The 21,826-nt window shown below is 45.3% G+C and overlaps 1 protein-coding gene across 3 annotated transcripts in view; it reads right to left on the bottom strand.

Moving 5' to 3' along the window:
* Positions 1 to 18,977, bottom strand: part of LOC139050646 (uncharacterized) — a 53,800-nt gene extending 34,823 nt beyond the window's left edge. For 2 of the 3 annotated variants that reach the window (XM_070527236.1, XM_070527235.1), the window contains exons 1-10: positions 18,701 to 18,977; positions 15,121 to 15,194; positions 12,857 to 13,062; positions 8,531 to 8,651; positions 6,705 to 6,780; positions 4,677 to 4,766; positions 4,046 to 4,065; positions 3,436 to 3,507; positions 2,916 to 2,982; positions 1,618 to 1,700 (exon numbers count right to left, since the gene is read on the bottom strand). In XM_070527236.1, coding sequence (XP_070383337.1) covers positions 1,618 to 1,700; positions 2,916 to 2,982; positions 3,436 to 3,507; positions 4,046 to 4,065; positions 4,677 to 4,766; positions 6,705 to 6,780; positions 8,531 to 8,651; positions 12,857 to 13,062; positions 15,121 to 15,194; positions 18,701 to 18,866 — 975 coding nt within the window. In that variant the 5' untranslated portion in view covers positions 18,867 to 18,977. The remainder of the gene's footprint in view (positions 1 to 1,617; positions 1,701 to 2,915; positions 2,983 to 3,435; positions 3,508 to 4,045; positions 4,066 to 4,676; positions 4,767 to 6,704; positions 6,781 to 8,530; positions 8,652 to 12,856; positions 13,063 to 15,120; positions 15,195 to 18,700) is intronic. The other variant, XM_070527237.1, reaches the window with a different exon arrangement.
* Between the last annotated feature and the right edge of the window lie 2,849 nt (positions 18,978 to 21,826).

Below are 21,826 nucleotides of genomic sequence, written 5' to 3' on the forward strand. Positions count from 1 at the left end.
TGTAGGTTAGTTGCGATCTATGTAAAAGACTACTTATAATACCATTTTAGAGGTTTCGAAGCATATTCTAGAGTCCACGCAGTAAATTTACAGGATGTCGTGAAAAAATCCAACGTGCCAGAAAGTTCGCATTATGAGAGCATAGGGGCAATGCTATGCGTGACATGTGGCCAAACTTTCAAGAGCGTCAGTTTACTACAGGCTTTGTAAAAAAATCCTTAAGCGAGTGCTCGAAAGCGCCATACGGAGGTTATGAGCTGTTTCGAAGTGTCCCGAGAGAACTCTACGCCAGGCAGAGTATATTGTGCAAAGAAAAAAGAAAACAAAAGAAAGGAACATAATAAGTGAAAATTGTTGTGAAACTTCAACGCTGCTGCCTTAATTATCAGCGTCTCAAATATTTATTGAACACGATCGCTGCTTCTCCATTTTCATAAGTTATAGTACGGGAATTGTAGTTGGTTATTCCGCATTAAACTTCTTTAAAATTTGAAGAAAAAAAAGGGGAAGCTCTGGTTATCTAATGTAACGAAATGAACTTGGGCCTAAAGTGTATATTAAAAACATTACATAATTGATCTTGATTAATTAACCAATTAGGCGGGATATAAAGAAAGTACTCTAAGGAGCGCCACATGATGGCAAATCATGTGTCGTTGATTTCATTCAGCAGTGGTTAACCACATTTAAAAAAAAGGTCCTGGTGCGAAGTTACTAATTTCAAGCGCTCCGGAGCGTTATAATTGTATTTCATAAGCAGTGCGGCATTTATGCCGCTATCCTAATACAACTGCAGCTATCATCAATATCAAATTTGCTGAAAATAGGAAGGAGATTATGATAAATGAGCGCGCAACGTTAAATATGTGTGGATGAATTACAGCATTTGTAAAGAAAGATACATTCTGCAACAAGCGCTTGAAAGCATGAGTCAGCCTAACGGCTGACTGCTAACCGCTAACGGTGTGTGTTTCTCAGGGCCGTAACATAATCGCACATCATACCTAGTTCACAAATGGCTTCGTTGCTCGAAGATTAGTTTCATTTGCGCATTTACTTGTCTAACTAGTGTATGGAGTTATATTCAAACGCAATGACTCTGTGGTAAAAGCAATATCAGTTATTTGCTCTTTCTTATGTTTGTGGAATTTCGGACAAATTTTGGGAAACACTCGGTTTTTAATCTTGCTAAGATGCAAGGTATGTGATAAAGCTAAGGTTGAAGACTGGGCGTGTTGGTATAGCATATTAGAGGTTCGATTGCGCAACATTTTGACCACGAAAACAGAAGAGAAACACACACTACAGAGCGCCACACACTACAGAGAGCCTCTGTAGTGTGTGTTTCTCTTCTGTGTGTGCCTTCAAAATGTTGCGCAATTGAACCTCTATCACGATAAAGCTAATTTGAGCGAGCGCAATGCGTTGGTGTCTGCAAAGGTTGAAGGCAGCTTGCATGCGATCGCTGTAGTTAGATTTTCTTACTCTATCCTTTTTCGGTAAAACTTATAACAAAATAGAAAAAAGATAAAACATTTCACGTTCCATGCGCCCGATTGTGCACCGTGTGCCAGGTACGGTTAAACAAAACCCACACTAATGGGTCGCTATGGTTACCTCTGAGTACAGTGTGGCCAACTTCTGTTTGTTGGAGTTCCAGGAGGTGCCTGGCTGGAGCTCCCGGAAGGCCGGCGTCCCGGCTGGGCAAGGTTGCCGGGAAGAGCAGGATTACGATTCATGTGTGATCTCGCGCTATCCTCCCGGCCATTTCATCAACACAGTAACCTAGTGCCGTTGAAATGTAAAGCGAATATCTTTCTTTGGCTCTTTCGGCCGTCTTCGTGGTTGGTGGTCGGGCCCGGCACGACGGAACTTGTTCGTTATTTGCTCGTTCGTTTTCTCTCTCTCTCTCCCTGTCTCGACTTCTTAGATAGATCGAATAAACTTTATTGTCCAACGGATAAGGAGACTGGTATCCCCGCCAGACCCGAAATTAAACAACAGACAAGCAGTCGCGTGGAGACGACTGCAAACTTATACGTATCCGCACCCGGTTATGGCGAACCACATGTTCCCCGAGGCCAGGAGCGATAGATGTAATCTTTGTGGGGCGAGAGGGACCCTCGACCACATAATATGGGAATGTGCGGACTCTCCCGGGGGAGCGCACAAAATAGGTAGGAGAGACACCTGGGAGACCCTGCTGCGCAGCTCGGACTCTTGTTAACCTTCACGCTCACTCACTCATTCGTTTGCTCGCTCTCTCGTTCATTTGTTCGCTCGCTCGTTCGACCATTCGCTCGTTCGTTTGTTCGGTCTATTCATCTACAATGACAATGACAGTCATAGTCGATGGCACCTGCACAATTTTAATGCGATCTGCATTCTTGGGGAACTTCAAGCACCGTTAGCAGACTTTCTGCCTATCTTGCTGGGTTTCTACTCATTTTCCCTCCAGCTTGGAAACCTGAGTAGTCCATGGTTAAGTAGGTACTCCTTCGGGCTGCTTTGCTAAAGGAATCATAACAGCTTCCTATCGTTCTATGCCGAAGGAATATGATTCGAAGAGGACCACCAGACCAATCTCGTTCTTTCTTTGCCGACTAGCAATGAACAAAATAATTACCGAACAGACGCTGTTGAAATTTGCGCCTTCAGACAGAGAGAGAGAGAGAGCGAGAGCTGGTGCGGGAATTTCGTGACCGCACCCCCACCCTTCTTTCATTTTTTTTGTCTCTGTTTCTGGCTCAAACAAATTTTTCTTCCAATGGTAAGAGTGACCCTCTTGCTCATACATAAGAAGCGTGATTTACGAACAAACATTCCGTGTTTTCCAAAGCATTCGGGGACGTCAGAATTAGGCTAACGAACGTTATTGCAATATTACGCGCAAAACGCGTCATTTCTCCGCTCACCTCTGTTGTATTCCTCCACCGTCATGCGAAGCTCTGACATGACCGCGTTCGATGCATCTTTCACAGCCTGCGACGTCGGAATTTGCTCGGTTTTGCAGCGACTCCACACTGTGCATACAATGCGGTGCAAGGCGGACTGCACCTAATTATCACTCGCATAACAGAGGCAATCAACGTTTTCCGGAACTCCCTCTACGATAAGGAGGGATCAATCCCAATTCTAACTAAGCGTCAATAATTGATGCGCCTTTTTTTTTAAATATGTAACTTTCATTGGCTCAAGCGCGTGCCACCTTGGTACGTGATCGATGGATCAGGTTTAACGTCTGAGTCCGATGCAGGAATGTGACAGGCGCTGCCGTACACGAGTGCAGACTGCTTACGACCAGTCCATCGGGCCTTCTCTGCCGTGAAATCAAAGTATGTGGCATCACGCGCGGATTAGGGCAGGATGTGTATGCTGTTCAAGGCATGGTCCTCACGACCCCTAATAAAGGCAAGAAGAAAATACGCAGAGTACCTGCATAAGATCGGCGCATGCCGTGGCACAGGTGTCGAACTTTGTGCGTTGATCCTGAGGCACGCTTTTGTCCTGCAAGGTAGATAGATAGATAGATAGATAGATAGATAGATAGATAGATAGATAGATAGATAGATAGATAGATAGATAGATAATAGATAGATAGATAGATAGATAGATAGATAGATAGATAGATAGATAGATAGATAGATAGATAGATAGATAGATAGATAGATAGATAGATAGATAGATAGATAGATAGATAGATAGATAGATAGATAGATAGATAGATAGATAGATAGATAGATAGATAGATAGATAGAAAACAAACGTAATAAAATCAATCACCTATCAGACCCCTAGTACTTCCGAAGAACGTGAGAAGTCGTTCACAGAGCTTCGCTGTGTGATCTTTCACTTGCTCAGACTGCATACATCTCAAAAATATTTTTTTTTTTACATCCAAAGACCGGGGTGGGGGTTTTACACGAGGGGATCCTTGCCACGTTGTGGTGTTCTTCGATAAGGATAAACATTACGGGGCTTTTTCTAGCAGCGTAAACGGTGATGAGAAGAGAGATGCGCGCTGATTGCGATAGTCAATACTTACTTTAGTCACGTCCTTGCAGACTGTGAAAGACAATTTACAATTTTGTTTGTGCCACACAATGGGACGCTGCGCATTTTATATATGCCACGTAGCATTCTTTCGTCCCGTGTTGTTCATTGCGAAATCCTTAGTCTCCGTTTAAGTTTGCTTACCTTGCAGGCCAATAAAAGCATTAATGCTTGGACTATCTGTACGGTCTACAAAATTATTGTACTGTGTAAAGCTTGTACACTGGTTACGTATACACTAACACAAAAATGTTTCGTTGTTACGCACCAAAGTTGGAAGCCAAGATGCAGGCAGCAAGGCAGCAATTTGGGCTAGTTGGTGTATCAAAGTTGCAACTAAGATTTTTTGTTCCATCGCTCGTTGTTCGTTCCTTAATTTCTTTTCAATCTTCTTTGTTAACCCAAAAACTTCTGCGACAAACACTGGTACCTGTAGAATGTAATGATTGTAAACGTTTCTTTTCAAGGATACCGGCAGGACTGCAGGTAACGATAGGCTTAACTGGCTGCAACCATCGAGTCTGGGTTAGCAAGGCCAGCTCAGTGAATGCCCCCTAATGAAAAAAAAAACAATATTTCTGCTGCTGCGCCAAACACGCAATGCGTGATCTTGTGTTACGTACAGTTACTGATATCAGTGACTTGTTCTTCCGACGGAAGACCAGACTTCTCTAGGATCAGGCCGACGTGCTTCTGCAGTTGGTTTAAGTATTCTGAAGAAAAAAGAAAGATAGCAAAGGAAACAGCAACAAACAAGGACAAATAAATGTCTCCTTATAGTGGAAGCGGCTAGAAAGCTTTGCGCGTACATTTCCTATGCGTTTATCACGAGTGGCATAATACAGTCGAACTCCGATATAACGAAGTGGCACTTTCAGCAGAAAATTTCGTTAACGCGAGAATTTCGTAAAGTCGAGGCATATGTGTTCAGCGGTACGAAAAAAAAATGACTTCATGGCCTTTTCAACACTTTCTCAAGCTGAAGCACCGTTACAGGAAGCAATTATGAGCGATAGTAGAAACCTAGGAATTAGGTAAGTTCGCTATGTCTCGATATGTAGAGAACGTCTGCTGGGGACTTTTTAACGCTAACTCAATATTGCACTGTACTATAGAGAAACTGAAAGTCATTAGATATATTGATTCCTGAGGAATTCTTTGAACAAAGATTCGCAGTTGAAGCAGGAGAAGACGTCTTGAAATCGGTGACGTCCTACTGTAACGTGGTTCAGGCATAAATTGAAAAAGGGGCACTTCGTCCATCATTTTAAATGCAAACAAGATCTTAAAGATACAGTTGGGTAACCAGAATATGTCGCGTTGAAAAAAAAGTAATGTAGATCGTACTATGAAATAGACCTTGCTCATAATATATATATATATATATACACACACTTTGCTCATGTCCTGGAATTTTGGACATTGCACCTTCGGCTATCTGTGAAACCACCGCATTGCACCAGCATAACTAAATATACAGCATGATGTTTGTAAAGGCCGCTCGAATTTCATGGACCTTTACTTAGCAACGGGGAGTGGGTATGCACTTCTAGTAGCATGCGCATTTACGATCAGGTGTCGTAAATGCGTACGTAATTGCAAGGAAGTATACTCGCTCGACGTTGCTGAGTGAGAGTTGTTGATATTCGGCTTATTTTTTGAAATATCACGTTGTCTTTTTATTGCATCTCATTGATTTAAGTTACTGTGTTGCGATGCAGCTCGAGAGGTGGCCGAAGTAGAGGGGGGGGGGGCAATATTCAGAATTCCGGGTTATCGACGTGGCTGGAGCCCGCGTAAAGCTGAGATACATATGGATGCGTTGGGCCCGAATCAACTTCTATAAGTCTCACCGCCAGCTGGCCCCAATATTGTTGACAATGAACAACAATGAACAACACACTGATATCACACAACTTTTCAGTAAACGTTATGATGAGCGAGAACAGGTGTGTTCCATGATCTTTATGCAGCTTAAAGATACCCGGGTACGTGTGAATAAATTTTCGATGAACTGATTGATTATTTCCACTAACAGCGCATATCATACACCGTGTATTGCTTCGAGGAAGGCTTGACGTTCAGCTAGTTGGTAAAGCACCATAATGAACCCTAGTGTTTCCGGTTTGCAGTGCAAAGTTATACGTTGTCTTTACGCACACCGTATATCCCTTCTACAATACAAACCAAGCCACTCTAACGACGAGAATAGGCTTAGTTAGCCAGAAAAGACGCGAGAACTAAACAAGGGTGGCGACGGCACCTTGATGCTTTCGCTCCGCCCCGCAGTGACGTCACAGATTTTGACGATTGATGCTCGGGGCCTAGCAGACTAATTGCTTAGAGTTAACGAAAAATTAGCACAGCAATTATGAATCTCGTCACTGACCAAGAAACGACGAAATTGACGTTTCGATGCCAGCATGGTAATCTTATTGTACCCCCAAAACTCAAATTAAGTGGCCGTCGCTGAAACAATAGTTGTCTCGGCAATGGAGACGTCTTCAGCGATGACCATTTCGGTCTCCGCGCCCGAAATCCCGCGCAGATGAGGTTACACCACGACGTCACGCATTTAAACCGCCTACTCGCGGACGTTGGAACATTTCCTGGAGAAATACTTCACAGACATTGACCGGGAGATGCATTACCTGCTTGAGATTTGCTGATGAGGTCGGCGATGCCCTTCCTGGAGGATCGAGCAGTTTCCACGGAGGTCTTCAACTCCTAATAGTGAAAATAACGGTAATACTACTGCTACTACTACTACTAATAAAAGCACCAAGTAGCAATACGCTGTGAATATGAACATTAGACAGTTTTATTTTAACTTCCGCAGCTGGCACGTACACGACGCGCGAAGACCCTGCTTACGCAAGACCAATTTAAGACCGCCTGCGTATGTGTCTGCAGTTTTGGCACCTAAAGTCCGAAAGTTAATTTTTTCCGCTAAAACGCGATGCACCAAACAACTCAAAGACTAACTCTTTTACAGTGCGTTCTAGTGCAGTAGTAAACAGGCAGAAAATTGGGTGGCAACAAACGAAAGAAAAAGTTCTCGGGTTTTAGAAACGAATACAACGATCTGACTAAAATATACGCCGTAGTGTGGGACTGCGGATTGATTCTGACAACCTTCAATTCTTTATTTTGGCACCTAAATCTGCATGCAAGAGTGCCTCTAAGGCCAATACTTTTATTTGTCATTATTTTGCCAGTTTTTTGGAGGCTAGTGGGTGTTCAGTAGGCGACATCGGCAAGGAACACGTTCATTCGTTCGTTCTTTCGTACTATTCGCCTGCATTGACAATCCCAATGGATGATTTCTGCAAATGATTTTTTAGCAATTTGCCCCCATCGAAATGCGGCCATCGCGCCCGGCATCGTACCCACAACGTTGAGCTCGGCGGCAGGAAAGGGATATCACATGCCATGCCAGATTGATGGACTCTAACGGACGATGTGTGTGTGCTGTGATATGTGCTTTCTCTCTCTCCCCCCTTCCCCATCTTTCATTGCTCCCATCCCTCTCCCATGTGTAGGGTAGCAAACCGGCTAAGCTAAACTGGTTAACCTCCCTGCCTTTCCTTCTCTACTTTTTCCTTCCTTCCTTCGGCGGCAGAAAGCCACAATCACTATAGGCTATCACGGCGGGTGAGGATCACGATGAAAGCAGACAAGAAAACACACGGATCGCCCAATGAGCGGCACGGAGCGGAGAACAACGTCTCCGGTTCATGAAGATAAGGATTAGGACGCGCACACAAGGGCCGTGCGCACTATAGAAACGAATTGAATCAGGATCCTTGATTCGGGCGAGCATGTCTAAATTCTTGGCACGATCACAGCACAAAGCCACCACTGCGCGGAAAGAAGGGGCGCGTGTGTGATTAGTGGGCAGGGGTACGAGCACGAGCGTTGTCACTAACGTGGGAAAACGAAACTATGGCTCAGGTGACAACGAAACAGAATAACACGTCTAATATTTTTTTTTTCGTCATTTGCTTAGCTGGCCTTAGGATCTTCTGAAGTTTCCTTACAAGTACAGAATGATGGGTGCGTCAGTCTCCCGTACTTACGAAGTACGGTGCGAAAAGCAAGGGACGAGAAAGAAGTACGACACGAGCGCCGACTAGAGTTTCTCGTCGGAAACACGAATGTATATTGCATAGCACACGCACACGTTAAATGAAAAAAAAGGACAAAAAATGACAACAAAAAAATAACTTAGAGAGATGTCATCAGTCTCTGACTTATGCAGTATCAGAGACGGCCTTGGAACGCACACGTCACCGGAATCTCGCTAATAAGGAGAAGCTTCAGTGATCTCCCGCGCGGTTCTATCTACGTGCCTCGATAACACATTCGTTATCTACCGCAAAGGCTTGCATTTGAGCTTGCATTTGCATTATCTTTTCTCGTTGCGCTTCGCTTTTGGAATACCGTCTATCGGCAACTGTGGGCTGCACACACTTACGTTCAAGCCTTCTAAGATTCTGCTCTTGATGAAATTGTGACCTTCGTGCATCACTTTTACGCTGTTCTCGTGCGACGTCACCAGCCGAGTCGCGCTGCCGTAGAGCCAGGCCAGGGACACGCTGCGCGAAAGAATTAAATAAACAACAACAACAACAACAACAACAACAACAACAACAACAACAACAACAACAACAACAACAACAACGACAACGACAACAACAACGACGACGACGACGACGACGACGACGATGACAACAACAACAACAACAACGACAACAACTACAACAACAATAACATTCATTGCGAGTTCTTATGTACATGCATTTCTTGCCGGGTCTGCCGAAGTGTTCCGAGGGCTTGTATGGCAGGGACCTTACAGTCGCGGTAAAATCACATTCGCGGGTTCTCGAGCGTAGCTAATGATTCCAAAATACAAACTAAACCTCTTCGTTTTCAAGAGCACATGCAAAGCAAATTACCAAGAAACGCAAAATATAGAGTGACGAAGGTGCTACCTTTCGTCGTCAAACAAGACGGGTCACACTGTTACGTGAATGTGCACTGAATTGGTGAATGCACTGTAGGAAAGCCGGGAAGTGGATACAGGTACGATGTTCGAACCATTACACACAAATAAACAGGTAACTTCATACGAGGAACATTACTTTTACATCCCTTCTTTTAAGGCGTTGTTTAAGCCAAATAAACTTTCTTGCTCCAGTACTAAGGTGGGGAGTTCATTAAACAAATTAGGAATATAATATTGTCCTTGCCCTTTGCGATAATTAGTTCCTGTTCGAGGAACAACATATGCAGAATGATTGCGTATATTCAGCTGCTTTAGAGTGCGTACGCAAAATTTTTTGTTCCATAAATATCGCGGCACAACAAGAGAGAGAAACACTGAATCAAAGTTTGGACTATTCAGAGGCCTGAATAGATTATCCATATCAATCTTTGTGTTGTAGGCTACACTTTTTTACAATATTCTGCAATAGACTGTCTACTTTGGATTTCCGTAAGGTGCTGCAATTAAAGAAACAGCAGGTACCATATCTTATATGAGAATAAGCTAACGCATACACGATCATGTTCTTTATTTTAATAGGAGCATAACTCCGAACGTGGTGAAGTAAGCGCGCAGCTCGGTGAAGTTTAGTACAAATGGAAGCCGTGTCAGCGTTCCGTGATAAGTCGTTGTCAAAGTGAACTCCTAGATATTTAACACGGTCTACACATTCAGTCGGTGTACAGTCACAATTCAAACAGTCGGAGCCATGCAAATGGGCAGGCAGTGTGTCATCAGGAACTTTTAAGGGATTTCTGAAACAGACTGATTGCATTTTTCGTGCATTAACATTTATTTGGTTACTTTTACACCAGTCTGCGACGTTTACTGCATCTATATGGAACAGAGCAACAGCCCTATCTTATTCCACGTGTCTTGAAACAAGCAACATGTTGCTTGCGAGAGCACGTTGCTATATTGAGCATGTGAAAGACCTTCCCGAAGAACTTGCTGCTCAGGAAAGGGATGAGAAGTGGGAGGCTAGAAGAGACGGCATCAATTATATTCGAGAAAAATGGAATGAGTGTCAGGATTGTTTTGAGCAACACAGCATGTATAATAACTGCAACGCACGCAGCGTTGAACCTCATGAAAGACAAATTCCGTCTTTAATTTTTGTAGGGTTGTGGAGGGCAGGAAAATAAAATCATATTGCACAGATATCTTGCTTGCACTGAGCCTGCAGCAAAGAGATAAAGAAGAGAGGACGAAAGATCACCAGGATGCTTAAAAAAAGGAAAGGTCTCTAATCCACGCTGTGAAGTTGGTTGGACAGCGAAGCTGTAAACAACTAGAACCAGTAGCCATTGCGGCATAAGTTGAAATTATTGGCGTGGCGACGTCCACATGTAATTCACCTAATTATAAGCCTAAGACGTTTCGACGACCTGCGACGTGGCTTGCGCGGCTACTTCGTTCACCTACAAAGAGTGGACCGGGAGAGCAGAGAAATTCGCCGTGCCTCGTCCACACGCTGCTCTTCAGGAGTCCTCACTATACGGGGCCTTCCCATAGCACGTTGACAATAGAAACCAATTGCTAGGTGGGTTATTCTTTTACGTTCACAAGTGTAGTTACGTCACGCGCTGCATCGTATGCTGCAGTCAAGCTGCCGTCGCCGAGGCAGCTTGCGCAGCAGTAATCCTTACCGGAAAACGCATGCGGGGAGTGCCACGTGCATCGCATTGCGTGTAGACGCAGGAGCACCTTGTCATCAGTTATGTGGTTCGGATGCTTGTTTTGAGCTTGTCATTTATTGAGTATGTTGCATGCGTGTTTCCAAAGAATGTATGCGCTGTTCGCTTCATTTTGCAGAGTACTTGAGGCCTTTGCTTTACGGGGTTATGAGCCATTGCATTTGGTAGTACGAGCCATAGATGACTGTAGTTTTCTGTCGACGTACGTTAGGCCACGAAGAAATTGCGGCATCCTAGCCGTAGACAGCTTTGGTGTAAAAATATCATTGAGAGTGATTATGACTTCCACCAATAGCCATATGTCATTCACCCGTGTGCGTGTACCTTCCATTGACTGTTAATTTTCTTCATACGATCACTTTACTGCACTACGCTGTACAACACCGAAGCGAACACTTGTCTTTATGTGTTTAAAAAATAATTTTTGCTGAATTCCATGGAGTCTGAACGGATCATCCACACTTACACTGTTTTTCTACGGGAAGCACTAGCTTGGTTTACGACCAATACAGTTCGCGCCCACAATTAGGCTGGTCAACCGAGGCACCACTGCCTTACTAAACTACAACCACAACTACAACAACAATATTTGTGTCTATGTAAAAATAAGAAAGGACACATTTCTGCATGCTCCTATGGTTGGGCAGCGCAACCCGGATGAAAGACAAGAGGAAGTGCGCGATACGAGCGCAGACTAACAACCGGTTTATTTTTCTAAACAAGGTACTAAAATATGCAGAAAATGTAAACGCGTGTAAAGTGACGCTTACAAGGGTGAAAAGGGCACATAGGCTAGCATACGGGTACATTGAATTTCACTATTAATTATAATTACTCATGAACTGCCGATTAATAATGAAATTCCATTTTTGGATTTGCAGTTAAGATTAACAGGGTAACATATTTGTTGGCAATATAACCCCAGGACAAGCAAACCAATTCTAAACTACGCCTCGGCACACTCAAAACTAGTGAAAAGAGGAATTGCTATGACGTGTTTAGGTTCCGCACTTGGGAAGTTTTGCCACCACCTCGCCAATCTGAGCTTTTCGCAACAAGTCAATTGTCTAGAGAAGGTCGGTTTTCCAAAATCTATTATCGTGTCAATATGTGAAGGGCTAGTGAAGAAAATAAAGAAAGGGGAAGCACTCCAAACGCAGATCGAAAAAGTAAAAAAGTAAGCAGTCATCCCTTATGTACATCAGATGGGGCATGGGTTAAAAAAGTGAGTCATGATATATGGTTTTCAAGTCGTCTTTTCAGCAAGGAACTCGTTAAACAAGATTTGCAATCTTGTCAATAGACCTAAACAGGCATCCAAGGCTATGTGCCGCGTCAAACACTCGGGGCAGCTTGTGGCATACTCTGTGGGACTGGTCTACGTCATTCCACTTTCATGCGGCAAATTGTACTTTGGGCAGGCGGGACGCTGCCTTAACATCCGCCTTAGGGAGCACCAAGGTGCGATCGGGAATGCAACAGGTTCTAATCTGGCCGCGCATTGTAGAGATTGCTTATGCAAACCTACGTTTGAACAAACGGAAATATTGTATAAAATATGAATCAAATAAACCGCGAGATTGTGGAAGCCTACTTCATGCATGTAAACTCAGGCGCGTGCGTCAGCCAGACTTCGATCACTCTGCAGGATAAGGAAACTGAGTTTTCGAACCGCAAGATAGGCTAACACCCTTTCAACCTTGTAAGCGTCACTTCACACGTGTTTAGATTTTCTGTAAATTTTAGTACCTTGTTCGGAAAAAAAAACCTGTTGTTAGTATGCGCTTGTATTGTGTACTTCCTCTTGTCTTTTGTCCGGGTTACGCTGCCCGCCCATAGGAACATGTTCAATCACCAACTCGCCCAGCTTGCCGTGTTAACACATTTCCGTGCAGACATGGTCCGAATGGGCAAGTATAATGCGCGCCCATTGGCTGCATACGTTACTGCAGACTCCCCCGAACGCAGATAATATTGCATCATCGTCACGATTTTGCAGTCTTCCGATGTTCTCGCCAGTGTACAAGCGTAGCAAGCGTGGATACGCATACACACTCACATGTTGAGGCCCGCGAGCAGCGTCATGGTGACGGTGTGCAGCCGTAGCGCGAGCATGTAGTAGCCGGTGATGTTCTGCACCTTGCGGCCGCCGAACGCTCCCACCATTCGCATGAGCACGAAGAACAGGCCGCAGAACACCGAGCCCAGGAAGAGGGCCAGGGCCAGCACCACCACAGCGCCCAGCAAGGGCTCGTAGGAGAACAGCTGCGCGCGGCCGTTTGAGATATTAGCTCCTAAACGCTTACGCAACAGCAATAACTGTCGTAGAATTTCGCACAGGCACAGTAAAGATAACATTGTTTTAGAACGCACCCGTTAATTTTTAACGCGATAGCGTTAAGGAGCTCGTGTCGCAGAAAAGCCGGTGTCGTCGGCGTCGGGTGTCGGCGTCGGCGGCGTTGACCGTGAGCGATAAATCACGGCAGGCGCTTCATAAATAAAAAGCAACTTCCAAGATTGGCCCGGTGGGAATCGAACCCGGGTCTCCGGAGTGTGAGACAGAGACGCTACCACTCAGCCACGAGTTCGATGCTTCCAAGCGGTGCAAACGCGCCTCTAGTGAATGCGGTGTTGCCTTCGAAACCAGCCGTGGAAAGTTATACTGCGGTGTATATCGGTAATTATGAACATGTAACGTACAGAAGTCACAATTACACGAGTTGCGAAGTGCGTTTCCGCCGCATTTCTTTTGCGCTTTCCGCACACGCAGAGCCATCTTGCGGCAAACACAGAAGACCCCCTCCTCTCAATGTACGGCGCTGCCCCGACAGGAGGCGCGCCGCGCGCGCATTGGGACCGCTGCCAGGCGCGTCGCGGGACTCCCTCTCCCCTGACGACGCTTCGCCGTGCTTCCGGTTTAGATTACTATCTATCTCTCTGCCCGTGCCGATCACGACGTTTGGCTGGCGTAGATCGTTTCCCCTCCGAGACACCGAGTTCTTTGGTTCGTTTCGTTCGCTCAGGCGCACGTTTCGTTGTCGCGCCGAACGCTGCGTTGCTCGACGTTCACCGCGTGATAGGTGGGCGCTAAGTCCGATGCGGGGCGCATCGTAAGTGATTGCTGTGCCGTAGCGCATTGTCTTATACCCCTTGGCGGGTCGACGGGAACGCTGTCGCGTCCCACTCTTGAAGGCGAAGCTTAAGCGTCCTCCAATTTTTTTCTTAATTTCACCGTAAGAAGATGTTTATTAGGCCAAACTTCCATTTTTTTCTTCAGAGTTTCGAGCCGGAAGCTCAGGGTTTGCGCGTCAATTTGACGTCATCGATTTGGAAACATTTTGTCTTATTTGGGCTCTTGTGGGGTGCCGGTAATGCTAAAGAGAATCTGCTAAATTAACGCCTTGGCTCCATGAAAATGCAATTTAGTTCACCTTTACCGGTAGCAGTATTAACCAGGCCCGAGCGGACGTCAAAGTAGGTGACGTCATGATGAGCTGGTTCGGGAACTTCAAGGTGGCGTCGCCACTGGTATTCCTTGATTCTTTCCTGGCCTTATCACACATCCTCTCAAGGTAACAGTGGCTTTCTTGATGTCGTAGAAGCACAATTTACTAGTGCAGCACAGTTCACATTGCTCTTTGCTGTCACTTTAACCTGAGTTCATTATTCAAGCGACATGCGCACATTATAATAAACGAAGTCGTAAAATAGAACACTGGAACTCGATGCTATGGCGATGTCGCGCTTGGCAGCGAAATAACTAGTAGTCGAAAGAAAAAGGAGGACGGCCACAAAAAAGGCGTTAGTATAGAGGCCAATATATGACAGGTTAAAGGCGTTTCACATTATTCACCAGGATGGTGTGGATAATAGCTTAATGTCAATTCAGCTTTCATTCAGAAACCTTTCAGGTGCAGTTCATATGTTCAAAACGTCCAAGCTTCTACACAGGCCCGAAACGTCTTAAAGCTATTAAGCACACTTTTTTGAGATGGTAGCCCAAATGTTTTGAACCTCTTAACCACACGATTAGAAATAGGGAACATCGTACATCTTTTAACCACGTTAACTCCGCTACGTTTTTGAAACCATCCACCTCCCTACTCAATCAACCATTAAACTTTAACTGTTCTAGGAGCGCTTCCTTGAGGTTCCTCGACGTTAGTGCACGTGACGTTACACTTTACGTTGTTCAAGGAAAAGCTATGCATTTGAAGAGTCGTGAAGAAAGCCACGACATGGTTCACCAATATTCAGTGTTTTGTTTTCTGTTTTGAGCATTTGCAGGAAGTGTCTTTTGTTCGTTGGACGTTGTTTACTTACAGCCACCATGTAGTCTAAGTAATCCGTTTCCAAACCATCCTCTCCCTTGATCTCGACAATCCTCCTGATGAAACCTGTTGGTTCACAAGAAAAGAAAAAAATCATGAACATCATTCTATTCTGTGAAGGTGGTTGACCAGCGAAGCTGCTAAGCACACGACACGGAGGTTACACATTGTTTTCAACAATGGCACGGACTCATTTATTGTCTTGATGGGTGCTCATGGACGGCGATGGATGGCGATACCTCTTCAAGGCATCGGCATTTGCTTTTCTCGTGTGTCAACTGCAATATTGCCACACAAACCTCTGCTCAATCGCGCTGTAGGTCACTCTAAGAGGCCCGCTCTCGGTATATGTAGGAGCGACATTGTCCGCTAAAATCTGCTTATTTCCCTTAATCTAAACTAGAATACCATGAGCGTACGTTTAATTCATGGGGCCGTATTGTTAAAACTATTGCATTCTCATTTTATTCCAATTTCCTGACGTCAGATTTACGTGACGGCCAACGCATGAATCGGGCCGCGACCTGCAAAGTTGTTTGAACTGCCCAGCTAAATGGTCGCCTCGTTTGTAAGAGGTCACTTGTTTCCTTTGGAAGCAAATAACGTCGACTACCTTAGTAGGTGTATTTTTATCTAATAAGCTGACAAGATGCGTTGAGCGCGGAAAAGGGGAGAGGGTTTCGGTGGGTCCGAGCTGGCGCAGTGAAAGTATATTAAGGAAGGAGGAGGTTGAATGAGGATACTGACGTCTGCGATTGGTGCACTTCCCCTTGCTTACTTGCTGTAGCTAGTGGAAAATCGTGGCGGTGCAACTGAAGCCTAAACAGGCCTAGCTCTAAAACGGATTCTCGGCCAAGAACAGTTGGCAGAGTGATGTCGTATACATGCTGAAAGGGCGTGACAACGCTATATTGTAACACAAGGAAGATTTAGTATACGGAAGAAATCCCTCCTCCCAGCAGCTTCGAGTAACGAGGGCCAGAGCGATCGGCAGGCTGCCATCTTCTATTCCTTTCGTAACGGGGCAATTAATGCATCTATAGTGCGTACATGTCATTCTGACGTGGTGGGTTTTCACGGCTTTGGGACATCGTGTGACGGACAGACGAAGTGGGCGCAGTCCGAGAAAAGTTTGACCAATAGCGTAATGCTAGTGGTGAAAAAGGCCTAGCATTGAAAATATTTGGTTTGTTCGTTTGACATAATCATGCCTAATTAGGCTGTACACCTGAATAACATGAGTTTTCGTGGTTTTCGTGATGTTCCGTGGCACACAGGCCATGTGGTCCAGGTTGACTCGCAAAATTTTTTGACCAGTCGTGGAGGGCCAGTAGAAGAAATGGAATAGAAATAGATGGCTGCATTTCACGTCGAATGTTTTCATTTTCAACGCTTAATGTGAAGCCTGAAGCAGCGCTTCATCTTCGTCACATCCCCTAGCTTTGGCGGTAAAAATTAATACTTAAATAATATTTAGTGATTCAGTACTTTCCGAATTGCCGTTCGCCTCTCCAGAGTGCCTGCCAAATACGCTCAAACACATTATCTATTACATGGCAGATTTCGTGTACGTCCAATACTCTCTCCTCCACCACAGGTTGCTTTCTTGATTGAACAGTCTCGGGCATATCACACACAGTGCGCGATGATTGGCTAAGCCTGTGAAAGGGTGTGCGACGAAAGGGAAGCACCACCAGCGCTATTTTCGCACTGCATATATTTAACAAACAAGTCATCAGGCTGCAAAAGTGATAGTTGTAGTGATGGCTCCAAATGGGATAGCGTCCCTCAAGAGTGACCTATCGACAATGAGGCCCCATTTTACTGTAGCCCTGTTGCAACGCAATGACAGAAGGCGACACCCCAACGCATGACAAAGTGTTCTCATCACGTCTTATCATGACAACATTTCACTGTCGCCAGGAGGGAACCTGACCTACTACGTGACTACGAAGGTCAGTTTCCACCACTACAGTTTCTGTTGACTTGGTGCAACGGTAATTTCTCTCGTGGTGACAGCACCAAGCATATAGTAGCATAACATGTTGGGCGAGTTGGTGGATAGCTATTCGAGGCGCAGTGGCGCAAGGTAAAAAGCACACAAGGAAAAAAAGAATTAGACAAAAATGGTGCCTGTATTGGTTTCATTTTTTTCTTTACCTTGTGTAATTTTTGCCTTGCGCCACTGTGCCTCGAATCGCATCATGCGCCGAAATGCAGCGAAAATTTCTCTCTTACGACAGAAAATTTCCCGTTGTCATATTTAAACTGACCAAAGGCTGTGGAAACTGCTAATGAAATTAAAATGCCGAGATTTAGCTTCCTCATGTACGTATTGCCATTTACGGAATACCAGTGACGTAGACGTTTGCAGTAGCGCTGGTGGCGCCATCTCGAGAAGATGAGTGAAAGTATAACGTAGAAGGCTGAAGTTCTATATGCTATGCAGCTGCTGATGTGAAGTTGTCGACAGAGACGCATGCGTAAGTGTACAGTAGTTTCTTGTTTTTCTTTGACAAGACCGGCACAGGAAAAAAAAAAGGTTTCTGCAGCTTCGTAGCTGAGCAAACCACCACAACATTTCGCTTTCAGCGCTGTCGATGAGACCGAATCTCCGGTGTACTGGTATTTCGTCAACTGTGAAACATATTGCTAGTCACAGAATTCAGGAACGTATTGTGGTGTTTCTTTTTTTCAGTCACTACGACTTCATGGCGTTTTCATGTAGCACAACTCTCATCGTTTAAGGAAAAGAGCTACGTCACATTAGTAATTATTTTTTCCACCGACGCCGCTATGCCAGTTTCACAGTACTGCAATGACAACCACCGTAACAATAATTCTGTGCACTCTGGTGTACCCTGTGCCTCACTAAGGCGCAGCGAAAATCACTGATCATCTCTCTCTCTTTCTCGGGCCTTCCTTAAATTACAATGGAGGTAAATCTGAACGTAAAGATGCCCACGAGACCCGAGCATCATGTTTTTGAACCGAGAGCTCCGTAAAATTGAAAATTTTGTGAAGTCAGATTCCGTTAATTCGAGGTCGGACTGTACACACTTGGATAGGCTAAGGCTCTATTATAACGTCACTGACGTAACTCACGCCCGTGTAGATATCGGGCGTAAACGCGTGCCTCATTGTATTGTATTGGGTTTTATGGCGCATAAGCAACTCAGGCTATCATGCGCCAAATACATGGTATAATTTATTTCAAAAATTGGGTATCCTCAGCGAAAGTTTTTGTCCGGACAAGAACTCTGAGGAGCCCAACAAATCAAATGGAGACCTCAGCCTTCTTCTCAAGACTGAGAAAATGGGTGGGGTGCATCATAAGATGCGTGAAAAAACTGGGTAAGAATTTTTAGAATTAGTAGTTCTGTGATATAGTACATTTCGTTTAGCATCGATGCGTCTTTCAAAAAACTAAACACAGATGAAGTTCCTACAAGTGGGTTATCTCCTAAAAGTAATCGAGTGGTCAAGTTTCCGTATAGACCCTGTTCGGCGTGGCAGCTAGCGGCAATGCGTGATGCCAAGTCGCAACAAAAGCGGCGGGCCTTGCATCTCACGCTCGTCCTTGGCGCAGCAGGAGATGAAGCCTATGGTCAGATGCACCATGTCCAGGAAGGCCTGCAGGTAGAGCGGCGGCTTCTGGGCCTCCTCGGCCAGCTGCCGGTTGGCCTCGAGGATTGCCCACTCCACGGGGTGCAGACTGCCATCGTACTGACGGCCCATGAGGACTTTCCCAGGCGTACGGCTCAGAGAAGGTTCGTCTGAAGTGCAGGAAGGGACGACCGCACGACCGCAGCAGGACACGCAAGTCTTCTTCTGCTTCTTCTTTCGCGCGCGCTCGCATTGCCTGCGAGTGTAATGATGGTGATGGCCTCAGGAACTGTGGTGCATACCTGGTCCTGAATCGACCACGCTTTGCTCGCCTAGTTCTTAAACCGTACTCGTGCCTCATTTTGGTACGTTTTTCGGATCCATCGTCTGTGTGCCTCGGCGATGATGAGGCAAGTTATGGGGCTCATACTTAGTTCAGACGGGCAGCATCCGATTCCCTCATGAGAAAGCAGGAGAGACTGGATTCGGAAGCTATCCCGGGAGCTCGGGTGATGGAATAATCATTGCACTTATAAGTGGACGCTTCGCGGAAAATGATACAATTTGTAAATTCTCGAAGTAGTTTGCAGCCAGAGGATGCATCTTTAGCCCAACCTACTTACTGTACTCGTCAGTGCAGTGTTGTTTATACTTGCGGTTCCGGTAGACACTAGCGCCATGAGTTCACTCCAGCAGTTTGTTTCTGTAGGACGCTGGGGCTGTGCACCAGGCGAACCATTTGCCTCGCAGGTGCATGTCTCGCATGTGCCGTCGTTCTCGGCACAATCCTCTGGCGGCCGCGTGGAAGACGAGAGGTTCGCCACCCTTACTGCCACTACGCACGCAATCGGTTGTTGTACGTCCGAGCGTGGCCAGTGATTTCATGGGTACGCGTTGAGATGAAGCTCGAGCTCAGAGGCTCCTACATAAATTGAAGAGAACGAAGGAATCGGCTCCTTCGGCAACTACTGCACCAGATTTGAGGAGATTTGTTTAATTTAAAGGACACATTTCGGATTTGGTGACTTTAGGAAGCGTACTTTTTATTTGAGCCGTTGGTGTTTTACGAAAATAGGCGAAAGCTGCACCATTTCAGAAAAGGAGACTTTAACCTTTTAGAACGCTGTAACTCAGCAGCTAAGAACGGTATCTTGCTTATGTAAAGTGAACCTAATAATGCAGCTAATGCGGACAATATTGATGTAGTATACACCGCTCTGGAACATACCACTAATTTGTGAGTGGGACTTTTGCAAAACCTCTCTAAACATTGTAACAAAGTTATGTAAGCTGTAAATTAATATAGTGAATTTGCGCGCTTTAGATTCTCTAAAGGATGCACTTTACAAAACTGCGATCGTTAGTAAAGCAATAAAGGGGGCTAGTTGGTGAACGTTCATGGTTATATTGCACTCAGTTTTACAAAGACGATATTAAGAAAGGACAGGACGTGGACGGACGTAGCGCAACGTCCGTCCAACGTATCGTCCCGTCCGACGTAGCGCAACGTATTGCGCTACGTCCGTCCACGTCCTGTCCTTTCTTAATATCGTCTTTGTAAAACTGAGTGCAATATAACCATGTGCGATCGTTAGTTTTGGTACACAGTTATGGATTCGTAAACTGCGTGCCTCAATTTTTATGCGAAGCATATTACGAGAGCTCAACCCAGCTCCTCAGGCGCGGCAGTGTCGCCATGAAATCACGTGACACCGTGACGTCACGACAGAGGAGAAGTGGCTTTGGCTCAACTCTTGCAAGACGGGCTGGGTGGGAATCGAACCAGGGTCTCCGGAGTGTGGGACGGAGACGCTACCACTGAGCCACGAGTACGATGCTTCAAAGCGGTACAAAAGCGCCTCTAGTGAATGCGGTGTTGCCTTAGAAACAAGCTGTTTCTAAGGCGTGCGTCTCTTGCTCAGGCGCACATTTCGTTGCCGCGCCGAACGCTGCTTTGCTCGACGCTCACCGCGTCCAACGCGGGGCGCGTAGTCGCTGCCCTGTAGCCCATTGTCTTACACCCCTTGGCGGGTCGACGGGAACGCTGTCGCGTTCCACTCTTGAAGGCGAAGAAGTAATGCATGAGTTGTTTCTTCGTCTAGCCGAACCAAATATAGCCAAGCAACAGCAGTTCACCAGGCTAAACAGTGGTTCAACAACTAAAATAAAGGCTAGTATGCTTCGCATCCTGGGCTTAACCTTACCTAAGCCACAGCCATTTTTTTTAAGCTTACCAAATTTTCGACAATTCGTGCGAAAGTTCCAAGCCATAAATTAAAATTGTCCTTTTTAGGGTTGCCATAAGTTAACTTTCTCCTGCAATAAGTTTCATTCAAATAGGTCCAGAAGTTGTCTCTAAACCATTTCTGCTATTCAGATATATTTGAATTGGCGGCATCGGAATTTGCCCCGAGAAAAAGCTTTCTTCTGAGAGGACGCTTCACCAGGACAGCTCTTATCTCAGGGTGTGTTCCTATTCTGGTCAGCATCGGAAGCAGCCTAAGTAGACAGCTAAGGAGCCGGCTTCGATCCCAAGTAATGGAACACGTTTCGAATTCGTCTGGAAGACGTCTCTGCGACGTCCTGTGCTTGCATTCGGCTCTCATCGGAAAACGGGAGCCAGTGAGCTACAATATCGGGTCGTTGATAGGAAAAAGTGAATGGAAAGGTATCGGAATACGTGATATTAACTGTGCCTTTTTAAAGTAGCGTTCTTGCACTGACACTTCTAGCGCGCAAGCGCATCATGGTGACGACTCCTCCTTGATGATAGAGAAGTGTATGATGTGAATACTATTCTATATAAATGTGAGTGAGCGACACGGGGAGATGCAGGCTTTAATGACAACTGGGAATATTTGCGTAGTCGTAGGCCCAATAATGCCCTCTAGATGATACGGTGATACACGAAAAAAGAAATAATGTTAAACAAGAAAGATGAGAAGTAAAAGAAAAAAGAGCTTGTAAACGCGCGTGTTCATTGAGAAAAAGTACCCGAACAGAACACGAAGACAAACGAACTTTGCCGAAATCGATTATGTATGGAACACACCGAGCACACAACTTCCACTCAAGTGCCATATACACCACAA

Source organism: Dermacentor albipictus, chromosome 10 (genome assembly GCF_038994185.2).
Source record: "Dermacentor albipictus isolate Rhodes 1998 colony chromosome 10, USDA_Dalb.pri_finalv2, whole genome shotgun sequence".
Classification (NCBI taxonomy): Eukaryota; Metazoa; Arthropoda; class Arachnida; order Ixodida; family Ixodidae; genus Dermacentor; species Dermacentor albipictus.